Genomic DNA, 26,633 nt, shown 5'->3' on the forward strand with positions numbered 1-26,633 from the left:
TATTATTCACAGGTAACAAGAGGGATGGTACAAAAGCTGGGCAGCAAGTATGTGGTTCATTAAGGCAAGAACTAAAGAATTCATTAAGGTGCACTGTGAGGTACAGCAGCTTTGTAAGTATTCTTTGATGTGCCAATAACATCATAACAAATACCTAAGTAAACTAGTTAAGTAGTTTTCCCTCACATTAACATTGGTTTCAGTGTCACTCAAGCTGTGGTCACCTACAAATTAAAAAGTATGCTTGATCTTTTCTACAAATCACAAACAAGCCTGGCACCCAGACACTCCTCTGGGGATACCTCTGCATCTTCCACCAAACTCAGAACAGCATTCTAGCAAGAATGCTATAGCCATAGCATGGTTTGTTTGTTTTAACAACAAAACATAGTTACTTGTCTTAGTAGTGTGACAGGCAGCCATTCTGCTAGGAAGTTTCCACATATCATTTATTTTTCAGGCAGTTTTTAGAATACCTCTTTACAAAATGCAATATAACTGATACATCCCACATTTCAAATCATACCATCCAAGCAGTCTACCAAGCCATTTCCTCCACCAGCAGCATGAAGACAGAGTGCATTGTGACACCTCATACATATTTAATAATAGCCTGATAGGCTGTCATTAACATCAAACAGCAATCTAAGTTTGCTACATTAAACATGATCCCTGTGTTAGGAGGACAATCACAAAGTGCCTCCAAGATTGAGGCTGTAAGAAATACCCACTGACTTGGACAATGAGGCCAACCGCACTGAAGAAGCCATTATTCACACATTGGATTTAAAAGGGGGAAAATAAAAAGAAAAAAAAATGCAGAGGAAAAAACCCAAGAAAGCAAAGGGGAAAGGGAATAAAAAAAGCAGAGGAAAAAGATAAAGCTTCAATGGGTCACAAGACCAGACATACCATAAGGCAATCTGTCACACAGTACTCATATTAATAACTGTTGTGTCAAAACTGAACATTCAAAAGAAAAGACAAACCTTCCTTCATGTTTTATGAAATGTAAGCCCACAGAATAATAAAAAATATCAGATTTGGGTATAAATATTAACAGAATGCTGTCAACCTGTTAAGAATCAAATTTTTACTGTCCTGCCTCACAATTATCCATCTGAAAGGGAATATTCTTCAAAAGCTAAAAATAAAAAAAAAAAGAAACAAGAAACCCAATCAGTATGTAAGTCATTAATGAAGAAATTAACATTCTCCATTCATGTACATCCTAAGCAAAACAGCATAACTCCATCCTGTGCCTGGCTGCTGGTGAGTGAATGCTAATCGACAGGCAATATTTGTTCTCAGAGTTACCCTGCATTGACAACAATAACATTGGTGTGAACACAGAAGAGCACACCAAAGGGACATAGTTAAACCAAGACACCAAGACCCAGTGCAAAACGGGGTAGGCAAAGAGAGCAGTAGTTGTCAGATGACAGATAACTAAAAGTTAGTGTAAGTTTCAGAATACAAAGCTTTTACACTGGCACTTGGATAAATTTTCACGATTAACTAGAACACAAACACTTAAGAACTGTAAAAGAAAGCAACTAACCCATAATGCACAACCACATTTTGTTTAAGTTCACTGCGTGCGACTTCAACCAAATATGAAATGTATTTTCAGAATGCTTGTTAGTCTCAAGATAAAGAAATATTCAACTAGACCTATAAAATAATGCAGTTCTTTTCATTTTAATCTTTGTTGCTAAAGTGGTTAGCAGTTGAAGTTCAAGATCTAGAAGAAACTTCTACCTTATGAAGCCAGCCCTCCTCTGCTTTCACTATCATTAAAGGGGATAGCATATTGGAAGACAAAACAGAGTTGTGCTGAAAATCAGGAAGGCAGTCAAAATGCACTGATTTAAAAGGTGGTGACAGTACTTTTCTTTACAAGTTTGGGTTTTTTTCTGGATGGGTTTTCTTGTTGTTTATTCAGGGCTTTTTGTTTTCCTTTTGGGTTTTCTTTCCCCTTCTCCCCAGCAGTGATATCATTTTGGTCTATTTATGTCTCCATCTGCACTTACATTTGGGGCAACAGTGTTAAAAAATACTTACATAAGCATCAACACTGGGGACACACAAAAGTCAGTTTAAACACTCCACTTTTCTCCACAGTTCCTGACATTTTCACTGCATTTCATCCAGTGTTGAGCACACAGAATGACAATCCAAGGAAGTTGAACACTACAGGCTTTAATTTTTTCAAGTTAACACCTACCTTTATCATTCTAGAAAGATCTCCAGCATCTGCTAATTCCAACACTATGTTCAGTTCATTGTCTTCAATGAATGAGGCATAATATTTGATTACATTTGGATGATTCAGTTGCTAAGAAAGCAGAATAATAATGCACAGTTTAGTGCAGAGCATTCCTTATCTATCTGACAAAAAGAAACATTCTCACTTAGGCAAAGCCCTCCCCCTTCAATCTATTTCAGTGTGACACAAAAAGTGGATGTTTATGAGAATCATTTACTGATTAAGTACTTTTGCAAGAACATGATGGCATTTTAGAGTCAACATCATGACTGAACCTTCAATTTTAGAAGGATTTTGCTTCAATGTATCTATTCAATAGTATGCTTCACTGTTACTTGAAAGGCAAAGCCAACTTTTAAAATCAGTACTTTACTGTACACAGAACAGAGTTATTTACAACACTGTGGGTTTCAGCAGAAGCTTCTACTTTAGGAGTCATCCATTTTTTTCTATAGGATTTACTTCGTAATGTTAACTTTTAAAGCTATAAATGTTACAAAATTCCTTAAGTGAAATGTATCAAAACCCTACAAGTGGACACCTCCAGTATATCTATGAAAAATAATGTGCTTATATGATGGCCGCAAATTTTTAAACAAATCTTTTACCTTAAGAAGATCTATTTCTTTGATGCAGTCAGCACGGGCTTTGGCATCCATTAAATCAAATATCTATGCACAAGAGAGAAGACATTTTTATTCAGTGAAAAAACAGAGCAAATAGAACAATCATTATCATTATTCCATAGCATACAGAAAGCAATCAGAGTTATGCGTATCATGGGCAAGGCATACCATTGCTATAAGAAATACCCCTAATGCTCTGATGTACTGATTTACTGCTAGATCAATTATTTTAGCCCCCTCACAGGAAACAAGTCCAATATAAGTACAAGTTTCCCAATGACTAATTGCCACCTCTGCATATCTGTTCAAACATACTGCAATAATTCAGCACATTTCCTTCTTCAAGTTGTTTTTAACCCAAAACTCAGCAATCTCTCCTATTCCTGCCACACCATTATCACAAACTGATTCTTTTTAGTTACTGAGCATACCTTTTTTCACTGTTCTCTTGCTATAGTCTTCTTTTTCTATTCTAAATAATGCATATTTTCACTCACCTCTCTCAGGATCAAAATTGCATTGTCACCTCCAATTCTTTCTCTCCCATTTCCTTCCCTTCAGCAAGCAAAGTGACTTGGTTTCTGTAATTTGTTTACTACTGCACTTTTTTCTAAGCCCTCATCTGTCACCTTGACTTTTACAGCCTTTTACAGTTGGATATCTCTGCTCTTCATTTTTTTCTGCCTTCCATCTGCTCCAAATTACTTTGCAATGTATCTCGTTTTTGCCTCCTCCAGTTAACCACATTACATTCCACTAATTTCATATTTGGAGTAATTTTTTCTTGCTATTATTCCTTGTCCACATTCTACAAATTTATATTTAATTGACTATTTTTAGTCCCTTTTTTTACCCACCTTTGGGCTTCCTTCCCACTTCACTTGCTCAGATGTATACTGCCACCAACTAATTCCCTTAGAAATGACCAAAATGTTACTTCTTCAAGGAGGCCTTCTCCTGTCATTTCAAATTACTTTCTGAATAAATAAATCTTAAAAGAAACAAAACAAACCATCAAGTCCTGCGTGGTCTGCATAATATTACATTTCAAGATATCCATTTCCAGAGAAGAGTAAGAGACACGTACTGTGAGTTTTAGTAATTGCCGTTACATTTATGAAATTACTTTTTCCAGTTGTATCTTTTTAATGCACTTTTCTTTCTAAGATAGTCTCAAGGAAAAGATGTATTATGTGCTGTGAAGATTATTGATAACTGGTTCCATCAGCTCAAAATGATCAAAAGCTCAACAGCTGACAACTTCTATTTCATATATTCCCACCAACTCCAGAAACAAAAATAAGGCTTCACAGCACTGAGTACTCAATGTCTGCAAAGAGGTCACCTTTGAAACTGATTGCATAACTGCCCATGTAACCCACACCTTCTTCCACCCTCCCCTAAAAGATCAAACAAAACAGGAAGTTCCTATATGATCTGCTAAACCTCATCTTCATTTTCTATGCCACTATTTACAGTAAGCTTGTCATTCTCCTCCTCGAAGTCAGAGTCTAGGGATTCCATGCGTGGAGTACAGTCCTTAAAGAACACACATGTGCTAGCCACTACTTCCTTTCAGACATCCAATCTTCTGTCTTCAAAGCCAGCATAAGAAAAAACGGCCTGACTGGATACAAGATTCACTTTGGGGAAAAGACAAGTCAAAGTCAAAAACTGAAATGCCAAGCTTGTAAATAGTACGAAGAAAAAGGGGATGAGGAAAGAAAATAAAGCAACCTAACAAGAAAGGGAGTAAACCATTCCACAACTACTGGTATATTAGCACCAGGATGATGGGAAGTAAACAGAAGCAATTATTCAAGAAGATTGTAGATAACATAAACACGTAAGCCTGAGAAACACAGCAGGGTTAGTCACAAGAAAGGGATGCTAACACTGAGAAATAAAGCAATTTCAGATGTAGTAGGAGAAAAAAGTTAGTGCTATATATAAAATTACAAGTATTAAAAGATCAATAACATTGATGGAAAAGAAATGTTTATGAATTAAGGCTGGGAAACTTAGTGATGAAGGTGAAGTAGACTGCATCTGTTATAGATCTCAACTCTGAACAAAAAGAATAATAAAACATTGCTCATTAACCTTTTTGACAATAGATTAAAGTGCTAGTGTTTGGTACAGTCATGAAGGACTGTAATGAATTTTTATCAGGAAACACTTAGGAAAGTTCTAGATACACATCAACTGAGGAAGTACTTAGAATCATAGAATAGTTAGGGTTGGAAAGGACCTCAAGATCATCTGGTTCCAACCCTCTGCTGCGAGCAGGGACACCTCACATTAAACCATATCACCCAAGGATTCATCCAACCTGGCCTTGAACACTGCCAGGGATGGAGCATTCACAACCTCCCTGGGAAACCCATTCCAGCACCTCACCACCCTAACAGGAAAGAATTTCTTCCTTATATCCAGTCTAAACCTCTCCTGTTTAAGTTTCAACCCATTACCCCTTGTCCTATCACTACAGTCCCTAATGAAGAGTCCCTCCCCAGCATCCCTGTAGGCTCCCTTCAGATACTGGAAGGCTGCTATGAGGTCTCCACGCAGCCTTCTCTTCTCCAGGCTGAACAGCCCCAGCTTTCTCAGCCTGTCTTCATATGGGAGGTGCTCCAGTCCCCTCATCATCCTCGTGGCCTTCTCCGGACTTGTTCCAACAGTTCCATGTCCTTTTTATGTTGAGGACACCAGAACTGCACACAATACTCCAAGTGAGGTCTCACAAGAGCAGAGTAGAGGGGAAGGATCACTTCCTTTGACCTGCTGGTCACGCTCCTCTTGATGCAGCCCAGGATACGGTTGGCTTTCTGGGCTGAAAGCACACACTGAAGCCGGCTCATGTTCATTTTCTCATCGACCAACACCCCCAAGTCCTTCTCCACAGGGCTGCTCTGAATTTCCTTTTTGCCCAACCTGTAGCTGTGCCTGGGATTGCTCCGATCCAGGTGTAGGACCTTGCACTTGGCATGGCTAAACTTCATGAGGTCGGCATCAGCCCACCTCACAAGGTCCCTCTGTATGGCATTCCTTCCCTCCAGCATACTTAGAAGACATCAGATTGAAATTGACTTTCCCTGTAACATAAAAGACCAGCAAATGGAAAACTGTATATCCCCCCTCTCCCCAAAACAGTCAATGAAGGTGTGTATGGCGGAGCAGGGGAAAAAGTGTCAAGTGTAGCGGCACATCTTGAAGCTTCACACTTCTGCTAAGCTCCAGATAATAGCCGGATAAGAATACTCCTTATAAATGTTACAGACATAGACAACTCCAAACACACAGAAGAACCTAATTGCTGCAGATAGAATTCTAGACTGAAGATTGGCCCAAATTATCTACTTTTAACACTTGGAGAAATTACCCAGAGCACGATTTCAAGATTCAAAACCAAAAGAGCTTCCCTGTGTGAAAACACAGGGCAGCTTGCACCTGTTAATGACTGTTCCAATATGCGCAGAGGCAAATCAACATACCTATAGCAGGAGTATTTCCCTACACACTTAAACAAGCAAACTTTGCAAACAAGTTTTAGTCTAAGCTATGCTTCTAATAGGGACATGAAATTGTTACCTCTCATAAAGGAGTAACACAATAAAAATAAAACCCTAGACTCAAGACTGTGAAAGATTTAGGACTAAGGCACACAAAAGAAAGACAAAATTGTGTTTGTGTATTCTGGCTAGTATTCCCAGTACTTCTAAGTTGTTATTAAACAGCCCAAAGTAGACTACACCAAGCAGCTTCTCTCATAAAAGGACAGACTTAAGTTTTATAAACATGACTCCCTATACTTTTGCTACACTTCATACAGCTTAGTGGTAAAATTACTCACTTTACCTGAAGCTGTGACATTTGAAATGTTACCTGACTAAAACAAAGTAAGACAGAAAAAGTGAATCTTATCTGATGCTTACAATCTGAACATTTACGGTATATCACTCTTGAGGTTCTTCATTAAATTTTGGCCTAGATCTAACCTCAAAAGACTACAAACAGCATTTCCCAGAAGTCCGGAATTTCAGTTTCACAGACATGAACCTCCTCCAATAATAAGGTTTGGAGAACCACACACAACAAACCCAAAAAACCACAAACAAAAACAAACAAAAACAACTGCACCACAAAACCTACCAAAAATCACACAGTCATGGCCTCTGAAGAGCTGCTGCCCTGCCATACCAGATTCAAACAGCTTACAGAGATTTTCTTTCTGAATAGATTATCTTTCCACTTTGCCAAACGGCTGCAGTTCAGATCAGAGGCCCCTGGTGTAATAGGCCATGTCAGCTCACACAAGGAAGCTACTGTAAACGCAACAAGAAAACCTCCGTGCTTCATCACCAGAAGATGACTCAACACTGAAGAACGTCTCATACTGAAAAACAGAAGCTGCAGTGAAAGATTTTAAGAGCATCCTTTCAAGTGCATGTCAAAATTACACATGGCACCTGGCAGTGCTCAGCTTGTTTTGCAGGAGCTGCCAGGGACCAGACAATGGTGCAGGAGAAGCTGTCCTTTGCTTGTGGTTTCCTGTCGGCTGGCTATTGATGTAACAGTATGAAGGATCTCAGTACTTCCATTTACAACTGTAACAGCTTATAGCATTGCAAGCAGACTAATTCCATCTTCAGCTACTATTACTCAGCAAGCCAAGCTGAAAGGTCAGCTTATGCTCCCCCCTCCCTAGCATGAGTGCTGCACACAGATTTATCCATCTCCCACCTTGTAAAAACAGTACTGCCATTGCTGTTAGCAGGCCTCAGACCTCAGACTGCCATAGAAACTAACTGCCTAAGGACAGGCAACCTTTTGTCTGGACTTTTCTTGGCCTGCACTTATTTTCTGCATTTGGTTTTAACTGTAGCAGCATATGCCTTGCAGCTGAGTGACTGAACTGCAACGAAGTCACTACAGTCAAAAGACTTCTGCTTAACTTGCTCTTTGACTCAGCTCAGCTTTGTGCAGCTGCACAGTCTTAAGGAAATTATAGCAGATACAATAAAGGTCTAACAAAACCAGAGTGATTAACATCTGTAAGCTTTTGGATCAGCACAAAGCATCAGCAACCACCTGCTAGAAAGCACCTAGCATAATCCAATGTAGAGCCACCACCAACATCCTCCTGCCAGAGCTCAGGAGATGGTACTCCATATATCAATTATTGGAAAGTAGTAGTAACTAGATTACAAGTGTTATCATCACTGTAAATGGCTACCAATAAATACTGCTGCATTTTTACTAGGCTGGCATTAATTAGACTGACAATAAATACTAATTCTTAACTCCACATGAGGTCAGGATCACAGAGTAATTCTGGTTGGAGGCGTGCTTCTCTAGTCAGCACAAATTGCACAGTGTAATACACTTATTTAAAATTGTAATTATTTCCCCCAACTTCTGTTTTCAAGGACTGCCATAAGCATTTCTACAAATGAATTATGTTTGCTGTGGAAAATCTGATAATAAACAACAAATATAGTAAATACGTTTATGATGTGCCTTTTTTCATGAAGAGTGTAATCAAATAAAATCTCATGGTAAGCACTATACTTCAGTTCGCATTTACTGTGAAATCCCTGAAATCAATTAGGAAAATACAGCTGAAGAGACTTAAGAGCATTTTTAAAGCCCTTAGCCACGTTTTTTTCCACTCAGCAAGAACACTAAGTGAAAGAAAAAGCCCATTTTTAGTTCTCAGTTTTTCATCTCCTACCACTATCAATATCATATGAAGGCAGAGAAGGACAAGTCTATATAGACACTTATTCCAAAATATTCCCCTATGTGCTATGCAACTATGGAATCTCTCTAGCAACTTTGCATTGAATCACTTTTCCAGTACATTCATGTGGGCACAGGTTATAACTTTATTCTTTCAGCATTCTAGAAATGTCCGATGTAAGTACTGTCAAGAGATACTGGTATTTTTAGAATAGTTTCTAAGCTACTGCAAAATGCAGAGCAGGAACCTCCCCTGTGCAGCCATGTAAACTAAACAAAGAGATTGGAACACATGAAATTAACTTCCTGAGTAAAGTTCTTTTGTACATGCTCACACACACACCTAGAGCTCAGGGAAAGCTATCTGCAGAGCAAGAAGGTTTAGAAACATTTAACAATCAGATGGAAAACAGCAAGCCTTAGCTTTTAAGTGTAGGCTGTATCTAATTAATTACTAGCTACAAACTTAACTCATCATCTGAGGTAACATGCCCAGTTGGGAATCTACTTGATTCCTCTTGCTCTGAAGTATATAACTTTTCCAAGCTTACCTTTTCAGTATTGAAAAGAATTAAAAAAAAAAATTAAAAAAAAAATCTTTCTAACCTCAGCATTTCAATGTGAATTTTACCTATTTCTGTTTGAAATTCTGTATAAAATAAAAATACCAAAAAGTATCTCTGAAGCAAAACACAAGCACGGCTGCTGTAACAAACCTGCAGACAAGTAAGCAAGATAAAGACTTGACTGCACATAAATATTAAAAGGTATACTGAACAGTAACAAGGAACATTAGAGTATTTTGCCACCACAGCATTACTGTGCTGAGACAACTGTGCTTCATAAAGTGTGAAATTACAAGTGCTTTCCTAAGATTAATTATCTCTAATTCAGGCCTGAAGTAGCAATCCATTGACAATGCACAATGAATAATGAATGTAAGTGCTAGATAAAAGATTACTTGTCTGAATCTCTAACAGGGGCCTACAATTCCAGAATGAAAGTGTAAGAAAGGTGGAATAATATAAGGCAGAAAGGTAATGAATTTGGGATTCTTTGCAATACACAGTTTCACATACTTTAAATTTGAGTAGCTAAGGTTTACTTAAAAAACAGCCCATAAAGTGAACTCATACAGCCTTACAGCCCCGACTTTAGATATTTACAACTTTTCTGCTCTTTAACAATGCTTTGTGAGTGTTTACTCCAGTATCCAGGAGCTGCTTATCTCATCCTTGGAAGTGACCATGGGAGCACTCATAGCTCAGCATGCCACCCCATACCTCAGGGTCTTATTGATAGTTCTGTTGCAAGGGTTACCTAGGGTCGCAGTAGTAAAGCTGTATTGCTTGTTCCTCTGGCACATCATTCAGTATAGTTTGGACTCTAGACTTAACACATTACAAAACTTAGCAAGAAGCAATTTAAACTTATACTGCTGTGTTCTTAGATTATCTGTGGTTGATCAATCCTGATGTTTCTTTGACTCAAAAGTGTGGTTTAGAATTAGGGAAAGTGAAGTAATGAAGATTTGGTTTTTAGTTCTCATTTCATTTAGGTAATATTTCAACAGCATCTCAGAAAACATGGAAAAAGAAAGAACCTAATTATTAAAAATACCACTTCCCTAATTACAAGAAAGCAAGCCGCACATGGAAGGATGACGCACAAAGGGTGAGATGAGAAGACCCAATGTACTATTTTGTTTATTCTGCTTACTATAAAGGAACGGCAAATTAAATAGTTTTCACACTGCTACATATCCTATTGGAAACCAAATCCAGAATTCTACTACTTCATGTCATCTGGACTCAGCAACAACTACAAATTCAGAAAGAACGGTTTCTGTCACCATCTGCTTGTCCTTTCTCCAACAGCATCTTACTGCCACTTGCTTCTGCTCACATTTACTTCCACAAACATACATTTTGTACACATTAATATAACATTTATCAATATTGTACATTTTTCAGCCAAATAAATTTTTAATAGCAGAAAATAAACATTCTTGTTGGAAAGCTTCATAAGACCTCAAAATTGGCAGTCCTTTTGAAACAAGTAATGGCCTGAGATCCAATAACTCTTAAAGAGAAGGCAACTGAAGAATTGTAAGTCACAGCAGCCTTTGAAGGTAGAGACAAACATGGGGAACCACTGATCGAACAGGCATAAAGAGAACTGCTATACACCCAACCCAGACAAGAAAATGAAACAGGGAGGGATGGAATGGACACAACTTGCAAGATCAGAGAAGAAAGCATGTAGAGATGAGAAAGGTCAGAAAATGGGAAAGTGGAATAAAGTCCAGATCTCAGTTATGTTATTTAACACAAAATACAACATTTAGAGACACTGTCTCAACATGGAGATGTGGAAAAAAAAAGTATCTGTGCATGGGTCTAAAACAGAGACTAGAGCCTCTCCCTCATGACAGAAAGAAGCATTCCTCCTATTTTGTCTATGCTCAGCTTCCACTAATGAGGCATCAGGAAAGGCAATATTTTAATTTGAAATAAAGAAAATATGACCGAAATTAACAGCAAGAAACACTATCATAGAACAGGACCACACAAACTCCTCCAAAAAACAACTGCTTGTCACCAAAAGACATATATGAAAACAAATTTGATAGTGAAATTAAGCATGGTGACTGTATTTTATAAAAACATTTCCAGGGAATCTTAGGGAAGTCACAGAAGCACAGTAACAATTAAGACAGTCTTCTGTCCAAATGGAACAGCTTTAGGCACTAGCTATGCAAGCTAAAACACCTGTGCCAAACACTCAGCACTGCCACAAGCCTTTTATTTCATCATACACTTAGGAATTTTTTCCCTTACAAGTCATCCAAATCTCACTTGCCATTCAGATAACAGTCTCCTACATACATCCAGCCTTCATAGGGAACGTGGTTTTACAGATCACGAACACAGCTCCTCCTGACATGCACTAGGCAATAACATCCAATGGAAGACCAGTAGCATGCTGCATACCTTCAGACAATCAGAACAGTATCAGGTTAAAGCTATACTGGAGAGCCACAACTCTCTATTTCCTACCAACCACCAAGTATATTCTTAAAAGTTTATTAAACACAGATTAAACAACAAATCTTTTCTGCTGTAGAAACTATCATCCGTATATGGACAGCACAATGTCTTCATCATGAGCTGAAAAGAACTTGTTTGTCAAATTGGAAAAGCTGATGCAAGAATACAACTATACGTAAAGACTTCTGAAGTACTGTTAGAAGCAAACATGCTACAATGCCTCAGTATTCTTAATGCAAGCACAGTTATAAAAATTTCATAGTTAACAGTGAAAGGCTGAACTTTACGAATTTCTTCAAGTACCCACGCATTCCACATCCACCTTAATTGACAAGCATTTCAAGTCACATTTGACTTTTTTGGTTTCTCACACACTGAAAATGAAGGGAGAATTAGTCTAATGTTTTAAGACTGTTGATCAAAGTTCTTAGAATATATTTCAGCTTTTGAAGTAGTATATATCTGGCAGTTTTCCCAGAAGGGGGAACCAAGTCTCTCTTTTTTATGACTGCTAGGACTAGCCCTGACTCCTGGTGCTGCACGACACAGGAAAGCACAGAAATGGAACAGCAAGTCAAGATACTACAGGGAAATTTACTGTGCATATATTAGCACAGCAAAAATAAAATTATTAAAATCTAGGAACACTAGAACAGAATCTAAGGAATCTGACACACACTGTTTTGCAACACATAAAGGTAACAAGAAAACCTCGTCAGAACTGATGCCAGTAGCCCTTCAACTAATACGCTAAACATATTTCAAGAGATCAGAACTGAAATGACAATTTCTGTTTCAAAACTAAACACATTGTCGGGTTAATTTCCAAAGTAAAATGAGTAGAGAATTTTTAGAGGGTAATAGTGTTGTAACAAAAATCTCTGAACAGCTGCAAATCGTAAGTGAGAACAGAAATAATACTGGGCAGAGCCTTAGTTCAAGCTACTTTTGCCTGTGTGACAATGAAAAAGCAAAGTTTTTTCATTTAAACTGCCCCTTTTGGTTTAAATACTTTAAAAATTGCTAACTGCGAAGACAAATAATCAGTCCATTTCTTATGCTAGAATTTATAGGGTCTTAACATTTTTTGGCCTCAGTAACTTGACCAGCTTGCTGCTCTTCTGTGACACAACTGCTGTTTCTCTACTAGTTAAACTGTGAATCTTGGAAATACTCAGGGTCCTCAAGATATTTTCACCAATGCAATTAACTTAATTCCACTTAATTGCATTCGCATTTCATTACTATATAGAGTCCCATACACAGATATATTATTCATAAACATGATAATATTAACTCAGTTTTATGTTGAAATCTGAAGCAAACAGTGAGCTATAGATTCAAGCAGTTTTGGTTTATATTTGTTTCAGGTCATTTTCAGTATTTTGAACAATAATTCCTTTCAACTATTACAACTTCGGTTACCTATTTGATATACTTCATTTATGCCTTTTTGAAGCACGGTAAATTACTTTAAAATATTTAGGACTGTTATTATATGTATATATGTTATCTTTTCCCAACAACTCTGCACTTCACTCAATTTCAAAACACTGGCTTGCGAAATACCATACTAAGTTATGTCATAAATTTTCAAAGCTCTTAATCTCCTACTCTTTAGATGCTAAGCATTTAAAAATTCATTAAGATCACATCCAAATGTCATATACCTTTAAACTGAACTGTATAAAAACCTTTTAATATTGTACAAAATTCAGCCTTACCTGAACCTTCTTTAGAGCCACTGGTACCCCGTCCAATAGGCAGGTTGCTCTGTAAACTTCACTGAACTGCCCACGGCCAATCTTTTTCTCTATTCGGAAATTAGCAAGTGTATTATAGCCCATGTCAGGTCGCAAGGCTTTCTAGAATCAAAGATATTAGAGAAAAGTTTGCATTTAAGTCAGTAAAACTAATTATGCCAGTGTAAAGATATACTTGAAGGAATACAGTTTAAATTATTAAACTTCTTCCATTCCAGTACATTAAAACCAAAACTGTCCCAGACTAATTACAAGATGTTCTAAAGAAGCACCTACTATACCACTTGTGGAGTGAGAATTTAAAGTTATAAATCGTTAAGATATATTTAAACTGTTTGCAGCCTGTCACGAGTCTGAGACACAGAAGAAATCCCATCAGGATTTAATTTGCCATGTTTCCTTTTTCATGTTTTAGCTCCCTCCATCCAAAAAACTAAACACCAGGGCACACAACCACCACCCAGTAAACAGAAACACTAGAGATGAAAGATCGGCTCACATAACAGTATTTTAATGTCAATATTTAAGTAGCTATGCAATATATGTTTATATGCTCTTCTGTTGCTCCTGAAATCAAAATACCAGACTCTCATTTTGACAAGTGGGGCAGCATTCTTGCTAGAATGCATTCCAAAACTCTGAACCTATCTTAATGACATATTTATAGGGCTTTTGGGGAGAATGTCTAAAATTACACATCGCTAAAAGATTTTAAGTTCTCTACACCGAACTACAAGAGACAGACTCTTTAAATAGGCTGTCTTTAAGAAGCATTGTGTACTTCCCATTTGAACTGGGAGTTGCAGCCTCTGCACAGTTACTTGACAAATATTAGCATGAACTACTAAGGGAGTGTGACAGCCGCATGCTGAGAGCAAAGTCTCACTAATGTGTTTTGGCATGCAGGTTTGTAATCACACATTTACATATGCAATGACCTACATTTGCATGTCAGATCGCACACTGTCTTGCTTTATTAAGACCGGGCACCTCCCTGTGCTTGGCGGACAGAGTGGCGAGAGAGGGCCAGAGGGCGGTGTTTTTTGGCAGTTGAGGGATGAACTGCCACCAAGGATTAGGCTGATATGGCCTGAGCATTAGACACTTCATTAGAGGTAATCTGTTTAACAGTGGGCAGTGTATGTAAACTTCACAGCCCATTTGCGGCACCTTTCCCCCCCCATGGCCTTTCTTCAAAGGGCAGTGTGGCTGAGTGACAGCTTGTCTCATCTGCTCCCCTGTCCTGTCATACAATTTAGATGTGGAGAGCTGACATGAGAAGCAACATAGCTGCACATCTCCAACTACCACTGCGTCTCTCCTCGCCACAATGCAATTTGTGGAGAATAAGCTTGTGCAGGATAAAGATTTCCTTCAGTCTGAGACCATAACAGAACAGATTATATACACTTCACTAATGATCACATTACACTGTATTCACTGAGTAAATCAGCAAGCACTGGGAATATTAGTTTCCATGGAAGAGATATCTATCTTACAACATTAAAATAAACAATGAGTTGCTTCCTCTACTCAGTTTCATTTTTTTAACTTTTGCCCAAGCAATGTATTAAAGCTGTAAGAGTATTATTCTCTTTTCTGCTCCAAACAAGAGTTCTATAAACTTCAGTTCTCAGCCATATACTGAATTGCAATCCTGAGCACAGAAGAAATGAGAGGAGAGGGAATATTCATTAAAAAATTCTACCTGAAAGAGGCAAGACAGCCATTGTAATATACTAATTCATTAATCATGGTATGAAGAGCTCATTTATATGACAACCAATTGGAGACAATCTTCAACAGAAACCATAATACTTATCTTCAGATTTCTGGTTTTAGTCTCAGAAAAGACCTGATACACATTCTAGCCGAGGACTGCCAGGGAAGGAAAGCGTACATTGGTGAAAGGCCACAGCAGTTAGTAGAAGGCATTCCTGGTTAATTTTTAAGACTATGCCTGAGTAGCTCCAGCTTAGCCAGAGCTCTCAAGATATGTCCTAATTCAGTGTTTTTCCAAAACTTTCTATTTGCATGCAATCACCATCACCTCTGAAATTCAAATCTTCAAAAGCAGCTAATGCTCCATAAAATATTAATGAACTTCAGTACTGATCTAAGGCAGCAGCCAAAAAGACAGCACATTTCACAAATCTTTTAGAGACCATTGAATAAGGCAGTGAAGTCTATTTGCCAAACATTCTACCTTAGAATGAGTGAAGTATGCAGTGAACATTGGTTTCTTCAGTGATCAAGCCTCCCGAGGATCTGTCCTTGTCCTCTCCCAGTACAAGCTCCTCCTAATGGAGCACTGCTCCATTACTACGTGCCAGTGAACTAAACTGAGTCAAAGACTGATGGCGATTTTAAGAGAGAAAACTCGAAGAACAATCTGTTTAGTTTTTAATTATTCACAGATTCGGTTCAAACGCGGCCAAACAAATAGCTGAATTGCAGCAATTCAGAGATTCTAATAAGCAGTTAAGAGTGGAGTGAGGCAGGTTTTCCCTAATTGGGCTTTTCTGCTGAAGAAATCACACCACACATTCTTAAAAATGTTTAACCAGGCTCCTTCTGTGAAGATTCCTGACTTATAAAACTAAGCACAACCCTAATAGGATGAGAAACAGTAACAGAAAAATTATTTTATCAGAGAAAATACAAGCAAAATCCCAAAGGAAACTGCACTATTCAATAGATGTAATGTAACAATACAGTTTTTTTTACAATCCAAAGTTATCCAAGACAACCAGCTCAAAATGCAACTGCAAAGCCTTACAGATGATTCTCTTAGTTTTCCACCCTGGCACTCAGTACTATCATCCAAAGATGAAGAACTTAATGGGAAATATAACCCTCAAGACAGAGAATCATGATTTTAAGATTATATATTAGATATTACAACACAGGAAAAAGATCTATAAAATACCATTGAAGAACGTCCTTGAAAAGTTATTGGTCAGTCACCCTCAAAAAGAAAGCTAGACATTTTTAGGAAAAACATTTGAATAAAACAAATCAAAATACTTCACTACAGTAAGTCTACTGTATGCACACTGAATACCACACAGGGCTCTGACCTCTTGTTTTGAGAGGAATAGAGGCAAACTAGAAAACAAAGAGAAGAATAACAATGTCAAGCAGAGATATGCAATGTTTTGCATATAAGAAAAGACCTGATAAACTGTTGTTCTTTAGCTAAGGAGAAAGCCAAGAAACAACTAACTGCAAGGGACACATGCTGCCTTTGGTTTATGGTTTATCAAGCCTAGCAACAGTCACATTTTTGCCTCTTCAGATGCTAAAAAGCTCCTACTCTGCTTTTCAGGAAGTTCTAGAATTTAAAGTCTACTTTATCAGACTACTAATCTGTACTTTTGTACCTTCTTGCAGAATCCTTTTTGCAAAAGGCTTGTGAGTACTTGGACACCTGCACTTTCAACATGTCCTTACGATGTAATGAAGTAGTGTTTTAACTTTATAGGTAACAGGCTATGACAGAGCTTTCAGGCACTTAATTATACATAGAAAATGGACTTCTAATAGCACAAAGTTTAGTTAGAGGCCAATAACTAGCAGTGGACCTCAGCAGTTAAGACTGGGTCCAAACCTGCTCAACATGTTCATTAATGACCTGGATAATAGGGCAAAGTACACCCTCCACAAGTTTGCTGATGATGCAAAACTGAGGGGAATGGCTGATGCTCCAAAGGGTCGTGCTGCCATCCAGAGGGACTCCAACAGGCTGGAGAAACAGGCTGACAAGAACTTAATGCAGTTCAACTAGAAAACAAAGCAAAGCCCAGAACCTGGGCAGCAATAACCCCATGCACCAGTGTATGCTTTGTGCTCACCTTCTCCAAAACAGCTTTATGAGCCAAATCCTGGGGCTCCTGATGAACATCAAGTTGAACATGGGCCAGCAATGTGCCCCTGTGGCAAAGGCAGCACATGGTGTCCTGCCTTAGGAGTGTTGCCAGCAGGTGGAAGGAAGCACTCCTTCCCCTCTGCTCAGCTCTAGCTGGACCATACCTGGAGTGCTGTCCAATTGTGAGCCTCCCATACAGACATATGTCATAAACATCACCAAACAACTATTTTAGTATTCCTCTGGTAATACAACTATCAGAGCTTGCTTAGTCCCCCTGAAATGCAAAACAGTAAATATTCTGATGCAGGTCCAGCTCAGATCCACAAGCTGAAAACCTTTCAAGCCAAAAATCAGATCACATCATGCTTCATGCTGTTTACACATATAACCTTGACTGTAAAAACAATGAGATACAGATTATGAAAATGCTTGACAAGTTAACCAAAGCTGAGAATCATAAACATTAGTTTCTTCTTGTATAGAAAGTGCTCAGTTGATTATGGCAATACTGCTCTTAGGTCTAACCTTAGTTTACCAGAGAGGAAAATGGATACCTATAGATGAGCCATAGTACTTGCAACAGTAAAACTAGAATCCTATTTTATTATTATGAATGCATAAACTGAATTTGTAGGCTACAGTAATACTCTTAAAATTGAATCAGACCTCCAAAAGTGGACTCTGTCAATCAAAAACAGGTATTCAAATACTCCAGAGACAGATGAGGAAATATGAAACCTGTCTGTAGTCAGCAAATAGCAAACACAGAAAGATTTCCCAGAAATACAGAAACCTTAATCAGCTGTGCTCTATATTCTCTTCAGTCAGGAAAGAAAAAGAAAAAAAAAAAAACAACCTATAATAACAATGGGGACCCTTTATGATATTCAGAATGAATTAAGTATTTTTATTTGTTTCAAAATTACAGATTATTTTCTCAACATATGTGTATGCATAGTTAAACATTCATCTTACATTTAACTGTTTTGAATTCGTATAAATGCAATTAAATCCACCTTTTTTTGTTATCACAATGCCAGACAAACTGGAGCTAAGGAAAGTTGGTTATTATAATTTTGCTAAATTTCACAAGCTATAACAATTCACCTCAGTTTTTGCAAAATAAAGGGCACAAAATACCTTATCACCTATGTTGTTAACAATCACAAAATTCAGGTTCCAGCTTTTAGGAATGGTCAGCACAATGAATATTTTTAGGGTACAAGGAATTACCTCCTAAAAATGTCAAAAAGCAGTATCTGAATATTAACTCTTTTCAGATTATCTTTTATTTCACACCATCAGAACATATTCAAAGATTAAATTCCTTACGCCTCCTCTTTCTAAGAGAGCTACAGCTACTCGGAATTTCTCTTGCCTGGTTTTAACAGGTAATGGTGTTAATTCATAGAGTATCACTGTCAGGAGGTGTAAGAAGAGAAAATCATAGAATTGTAGGAAGGTTTGGGTTGGAAATGACCTTAAGAGATCATCTAGTTCCAATCCCCCGCATGAAGGTTAACAATCTGGAATAAATATGGTATTTCTGACACAATTTGGAAACATAGAGTGTTTAACAGCTCACCATTTCTCAGGAAAACAACTGCCTTCATCTTTGCTTCCTACTCCCACTCCAATTCCAAACCCTCAAAGTTAGTGAAGCAGTAGGAAGCAAAACAGAAAAGTAGTTATTCACTATGAAATATAGGACTGATATATAATTAATTTCCAGATCACTAGAAAACATTCGATATTTACAGCTTTTGTCCCCACAAGAAATAATGTTTTCTACTTTCCCCCATTTTCAATTTAAGAAATGATAGCATTAACTCTTGAGTAACTTTAGAATAAACGTACCTGTGGCTGAAATGGTGGAGCAGTTGGCCCCTGCATGCCTTGTGACTGTTCATCCATTCTGTCACGTAAAAGCACCCCTTACGTCCTGGAAAGAGAAATACGGTCATTACACTGTAATTCAATCTGTGTTTATGATCAACAAACATCAGCAGAACTGAAGAATTAGCTTTCCCATTTGCATGCTTCAGTCTATGAACATTTAACTATTGAAACCCTGCACTGTTTTGGGAAGAATATTTTATTACATGAAATAAATCACTATACACACCTGATCTTCTTATTAAAAGATGGGCATTAAACTACTTAAGCCAGACAAATAGTTCTGTCTTATGAAAGCTGCATCACCCCATTATTCTTTTATTCTATTATAAACCACTTGTTTAACTACACAGATGCCTGCTGGCCAGTACCTCTGACCTATACGAAATAGCAGATCAGAAGAAGAATTATCACTGCTGCATGCATACTCTTTATGATGCATTAATTTAACTATAGATTTCAGGAAGTATGCTACAGCAGTTCCATCTAAACAGGAACACTTCCTACTTTCTGACAAGCTAGCTAAGAGAGCTTTGAGATAATCATGTTAGGTACACAGCCTCTATTCCCAGTTATGAAACTCTCATATCCCATCAGCAAGATGGGAGGACACATGCCTGCCAAGTTCGCAATACAGAGACAAAGCTTTGACCAATAATAATGGTTGCAAAACATGCCAAATCATTACTCAAAGAACCTGAGACACTAAAATGCAAACGCTCACAAGGCTTTTTTTCTCAGCTAAGTGAATTCTTTCTCCAGCTACATGAGATGTTGTTGATGGGGAACAGGTGCAGCATCCAGTTTTATTGGTGCCTATGAGGGCCATTTCTGTTCAGATGAAGACAACAGAAAGTTCACCGGCACCTTTGAATGTAAACAAATAAAAACTTTTCTAACCTTTTAAATACTTTTATTTGTATAAACACTATCAACAGAAAGCAGCAAACCACAGAAATTGTTTTCAAAGCCCACTTCAAAATCCTTATGAAACTACGAAATAGCTTGTGTTTGCTCTTGTCACTCCTCCAGCGTCATTGTGGTAACATGACTAATAGATAAAATAATCACAAAGCAGCTTTGCAAAGTTCCTCAATATATGGCCCTAGGTAACTAAGCAGTGGACTGGATAAAAAACCCAAATTATTAGCAATCTGCTTTCATTCCCCGATTTAAAGCTGTCACTCCATGCCATTCCAGTACTAGTACCTATTCTTAACACCAGCTACAATGCCCTTCAAAGCAACTAAGGGTTCTCATAGCTTTGCCTTCTTACCCTTAAGACACCAGTATAAAGCATACAGTTTGGGACTTTCTGTTGTGTCCTGAGTATTAATCCAAAAATAAAAGAGATTAAAACAGATCCAAAAAAACCACAATTTCTGGCAGGTCACGGGGAAGAAAAACAAAAAATCTAAAGAAAAAATAAACCACCAAACAAAAAAAATCAACCCAAACACAATTATCTCACTGAGAGGCACAGAAGAAGAGGTAGGAATTCCAAAGAGTCCTGTCAGAACAAGCATGGTGAGAAAGGGTGAAACAGCTGGCAGAAACATGCAGCACACCACTGGCTATGCAACCAGTTAGCCAGCCCCAGGACACCAACACTGACACTTCTTCCAAGTTCTGTAACATCTCACATATAACATCCCCACCAAGGGAAGAAATCATAACACACCAGCACTGCTGTTGTCACAAAACTGCACCTAAGTTCGCCAGTTAGATTCACAGGGCTTTATGCAATTGCAACAAATTCTGGGAAAGGAACACATGGAAATCTTGCGGGATGTTATCACAGAACCATGAAATGGTCTAGGTTGGAATGGACCTTAGACATCATCTAGTTTCACCCTCTCTGCCACAGGCAGGGACACCTTCCACTAGACCAGGTTGCTCCAAGCCCCTGTGTCCAACCTGGCCTTGAATACTGACAGGGATGGGACAGCCACAGCTTCTCTGGGCAACCTGTGCCAGGGCCTCACCACCCTCACAGGTAAGAACTTCTGCTTAACATTTAATCTAAATCCACCTTCTTTCAGCTTAAAACCATCCCCCCTTGTCCTATCACTATATCTTCTCCTAATTTCTTGCTATAGAAATCCATCACTGACAGAATGTTTTCTGATGTGCTGTTTTGAAGAGGCTGTATAAGAATTTTATTTTTGATAACATCGATATTTCTACTGAAAATGTTAGTGTGTTTTACTAATAGTCTTGACCACATAATGCACTAAGATAATTCCATTGTCACAAACACTTGGTTCAAACTGCCCAGGCAAAAGAAGTAAATACAAAGCTCTTCATCCTCCATTGCAGATATTTATCCAAGATTAATGAAATGTTTAGTTGATGCAGATTGATTCAGGAATGATACAACCCATTTATCTTGTCAGAAGCACTGACTGGAAGTATTCAAGAATATATGTGGGTTTTTTTTTAAATTTGGGGAAATATTAGAAAAGGAAGAAGTCTTATTATTACCAGTGCTAGTGGCTTTGCCCTCTGTGGAGGTTCATTTGTTACTGAATAGGTAACAAATAGTATTTACCATAAGAAGCTCAGAAGATTTATTAACTTGTGGATTTGTTGTTGCTTTTGCAGGGAAAAGGCAAAGATTGATATCTTCTGCCCATATATGGAAGTTCTTTTATTTTTTTAAACTTGATTTTGTCTTTGAAGACTGTATGATAGATTCACATTTTAATGTTGCATTTTGATCATACCAAAAACCAAGGATGCAAAATAAATCATTTGTACTGTTTGTCAACATAAGCAAGAATTAGATTTTGCTGCTTGAAGGTTGCTTTCACAGCAAGGCATGACTTTCACCTTGATAATAAACTCCAGAGGTCAATACAACATGGCACAATAATTATAATTTAAAATTAAAGTTGAGACAACTACTATTACTCTTCCAAAGATGGTTTTCAAATTCTAATGTATGGTGAAAAGACACTAAAAATACTGACAGAGTCATGACTTGTTGTTCAAGTTTGAAAAGCAAATACAAAACACATCTAAATGTGACACATCTACCACTTCTTCAAACAATTTGATGACCTCCTCCTGCAAATCAATCACCATGATATACACTGGTTTATGGAAAACAGACATATCAGATGAAGTGAGAGGCAAGTCAGCTACACCACCCCACCCAAAACCTCCAAACTGCCAAACATATCTAATGTTTTTAAATATTCTCACACTGATCATTCAGGAGGAAAGGCCTCTTTTCCTTCAGCATGCCACTTGCAAAGATAGGAACAGTGAAAGACTCAGACTCGCTTATCTTGCAAAGATGATTCTCATAATTTTGGTGATGCAAATCATTTGGATTCAGACCAACCTGTACACAATAGCAATCACATTAGCACAAACATACACTCTTAATCTTATACTCCAGTTATGGTTGCTAACACTTTGCAGGCATGAGAAGACTTCTGGTTAACTACTAGTATTTTAAATCTTTGTCTTTTCCAGTTGACTGAAACAATAGGTGGCACCTACACATAAAGGATGCAGGATGAAGTGTCTGAGGATACAGACAACATGACCAATTTTTCAATTGAAACTGAAATTGCATAGCAACTCTTCTGACACTATTTACTCCACACATCAAGTCCACAAGATCGCAGAAGGGTGCCAAGTCCTCAGCAGTTAGACTATAAAACTACAACTGCCTGAACTTTACTCATCTTTCCAGGTGGCTTCCACCAGCCTGCTAGAAGAGAGTTGGGACTACCCACAACTCCTCATGAAATCAGAAGAACAGGAGCCAGAGCTCATCAACTCTGATGCCATTTCACCGGCATATATTTTAAAATAGAATTTTTTTTGAAGAAAAGAAAGATACCTGGGAAAAAACTTGAAATCCCTGGGACACTTAAAAGTCTTGCAATTAAGTCTTAATAAACATGATCAAATTATTTCAGGAGGAAAAGCTTCAAATGCGCTATCAAATAACATGAAACATACTTTTTAAACACTGGTTTCCTAACTCAAAGCCCATAAACCATTCATACTGAAATGCATTTAATGATATTCACGGAATAATGCTACTGTTTTGAAAGATGGCAGTTCAATAACAACAACAAAAAAATACAAAGCCTTCCTATAGAGAACATCATTAACAGTCTCATTGATAGTTTCCATTAACTACATGCTACACACTTGCTTGCTAATTTTGGACCTTAAGTGGGAGCATTAAATAATCAATGTCAAAGGAGGAACAGCTATACCTTTTCCAAAAAGTACACAGTTAAAAGAATATTCAGTGTCACAGTTCTGTTCAGTCTGAAATCCCAGTCTTCTTTTGTACAGAATACAGATGCAACTACTCCATATTAATATCTAACTCAGAGTACACTGTTCGCAATGTGCTGATGAGGCACACCATCACTTCAGTTGTTCTTCACAAACAAAAGAATGTACTATGTTTACTTCTGGACTGCACCATTAGTTAAGGAAGGTAGTTTTAGTTTTCACTATAACTACTAATTCAGTTAGGTTACAGCCAAAGCCCTCCAGAGACAGGTACCATTTAACATTCCACACACTCCTTACTTTTTCCTGTCAGTATCTTAACACATTCTTCAGTATCTAACACTGATTTTAAATGACAAATTTTAAACCCATAAACTTTCAATTACCTTTACTAACTAAATTTAAAGATATGGATCATCCTCAGCTGAGGAAAAAGCAAAACCACATATATTAATTTCCATGTAAGCATAGAGGCTAAAGGAATATTCCCATTTGTTTATATCACATGTTGACTCTCAGCTACCCAAAAGCACAAATTAAACCTAGGTAGAACAGTCAATCACCCTGGCTGAAAATTTAAAAAATAATAAAATAATTAAATAATAATAACAATAACAAAAATAAAGCAGCTGTGCTCTGGAAGCAAGGGTGTAGATTTCCAAATGCCTTACTGAATACCCAAAACAATTACCCAGCCCACCACACCACTGTTAATCCCAGCAGTTAATGTCAGGGAGCCCAAGCATGCTGGTCTGATTCCAGCTCAGCTCTCCACCACCTGAAGAGTCAGACTGACACAACTACAACTCTTCCATTCACAGATCTAAGCCACACACCTTTTGGGAGGAGATAAGCTTTAGACCGAGCATTAACAGCTTGACCCTTAAGCTTGACACAAGCAGCTTAAGAAACAACCTACAGGTTTATGAAACATTAACAGTCATTCTTTACCTCTTTAAGGTTGGCTGTTTGGAGGGAACTGGCTTGCTGGTCAAACCTGGCCTGCACTGTGTCAGGTCACCAGCACTGATCAGCCCTGCTCTGCATCTAGGGTGCAGGCTGCAAATTTTCTAAGTGATTTTAAAAGCAGGGGCTCAAGATACACACAGGGAAGACCCTTGATGAAGCAAGAGAACATCAGCAGTTGTAAACCAAGCATCCCAATATCATTCATGTTACATTAAATGACAGCACAGCTAAGGTTTTCCAGAGAAAAGGGAAGTCACGTCAATAAGGAAAACCAGTTTGGAATCCAAATCTATCATAACACTTTAAAATGTAATCTTTTCCCTGGTGCTCTGCATAAACCGTTAAACAGGAGAAGCACACGGATTTTGATGTTGTAATAGAAACATTTTACTTGGAAAATGAAAGTCACTTCAGTTTCATAAATACTATTTTTAGTGCATTCCTGAAGACTGGGAAATATTTAGAAAACAGCCCACAAACAGTACCCCAAAAGCAGCTCTCAGCATGCTGACATGTCCAAAGCCTTTCCATACTTCCTGTACCTGCGTAACTCCAAAAAGCACAGGAAAACTAACACTTCTAACAGTTCACCTACAACTCTGTTCTCTTACTTCGGACTGGTTTTGTTTCAGTTTCCCACCACCCCAGATTGCAACTTGAAAGATGAAAGATGTAGTTTAAGTGCTAAAACACATTTCAAAAAATTAATAATCCACATTTATGCCACTTCTATTCCAAACTCAATATTTAATATGGGTGAATTTAACACAAATGACAAGAGATCCTAACTGGAAAAAAAATCCAGCTAACAGGAATGACAGCACATATGTAATGTCTTTTCAGTAAATTATTCCTGACTAGCACAGACCAATAAAATCAGATCTAGTTAAACACACCCACATTACAGTGCCATCCATTCATAAAGTTACACACTCCAAGACAGCATTAGAAATAATGAAATAATGCTGAAACTATATTTAATGCTGAAAATATATTTAAAAACAATAGCTAATCAATGCCTTTCCATTAGCCAACAGGATCTGTGACTGGCCATGCTCCTGCCCAGGTCACATTGCTTATTCCTCAAAAATACTAAAAAAGAAATTACAAGAAATATACAATCAACAGTGTAATATTGTCAATGAAATACTACAGTGAGTTACTTAATTTAGTGTACTGCAGTGCTGGTTATTTAAACTACTCATTCATTCAAACAGCAAATGTTTGATATATGCCAAACAATTACCACACCAGCTCTTTTTTTTGCACTCTAAATAGCTAAGTTAGATGTATCCTTTAATAAGGTAGAACACATTTTTGTTGACGCTTACTTGAACTCTGCCAAGACAATCAAGACCTTAAGTGGCAAAGGATAAAGCAAACTCAAGACTGGAAGACTGAGTTAATCATTAGCACAGTAAAATATGTCAGTTATCCCAATTAGTATACACACATACATATACACATTGTATAAGGATACATAATAATGTATAAATATGCGCACACACACATATACATGTGTCTATGCATACTTATAGAGTATTCGTGTATACTTACGTGTGTACACACAGAATATTTACTTTTAGCTGACAGTGGTAAAAATTAAATATTTGCTTCACATTGTAAAAAAAAAAAAATCCTTAAAATGTGGGGAAATAAAAAATATATAAAATCCTCATCTGTAGAATTCTCTGCAGAAGCACCTACATCAGAGAAAAGGGTTTTTTTGCAACTTTCAAAGCATTGGAAGCAAGTGAAAATAGATGCATATGCAGAAGTAGAATTAGCCTTAATTTTAGAAGCAGTCTCTAAAAGCATTTGATGTTTTAATACACTACCAGATCCATACTCCCCATGGGATGGCAGGACATTTCTTCTCTCTGCAGTGACCCCCTTGAATGTGGACAAGACAAATTCTCAGCACTCGTTAATCTACGAGAAGCCATCATCTATCCATATGGAAATAACTAATACTGAGTTTTTCAACAAACTTAGGTCCAAATTCCCTACTCATTGATGGCCCAGGCAAAGAAGCCAAAACACACACACAGAGTAGCTACGCTGGGTTAAAAGTTGGTTTTAACAAGAGCAGAAGTAACCATACACAAATAAAAAAAATACTTTTACAAAGTAGGAGAATACACCAAGAGATCACACACAATTTTCTCATCCATTCATTCC

General features: G+C 37.6%; 1 protein-coding gene across 1 annotated transcript in view; it reads right to left on the bottom strand.

Moving 5' to 3' along the window:
- Positions 1 to 26,633, bottom strand: part of NEK7 (NIMA related kinase 7) — a 74,219-nt gene that overhangs the window by 41,868 nt on the left and 5,718 nt on the right. Inside the window, exons 2-5 of the mRNA XM_005140958.3 lie at positions 19,179 to 19,263; positions 13,412 to 13,552; positions 2,878 to 2,940; positions 2,228 to 2,338 (exon numbers count right to left, since the gene is read on the bottom strand). Of these exons, the coding sequence (XP_005141015.1) occupies positions 2,228 to 2,338; positions 2,878 to 2,940; positions 13,412 to 13,552; positions 19,179 to 19,235 (372 nt within the window). The 5' untranslated portion in view covers positions 19,236 to 19,263. The remainder of the gene's footprint in view (positions 1 to 2,227; positions 2,339 to 2,877; positions 2,941 to 13,411; positions 13,553 to 19,178; positions 19,264 to 26,633) is intronic.

The sequence above is a fragment of the Melopsittacus undulatus genome, chromosome 6 (assembly GCF_012275295.1).
Source record: "Melopsittacus undulatus isolate bMelUnd1 chromosome 6, bMelUnd1.mat.Z, whole genome shotgun sequence".
NCBI classification, from domain to species: domain Eukaryota; kingdom Metazoa; phylum Chordata; class Aves; order Psittaciformes; family Psittaculidae; genus Melopsittacus; species Melopsittacus undulatus.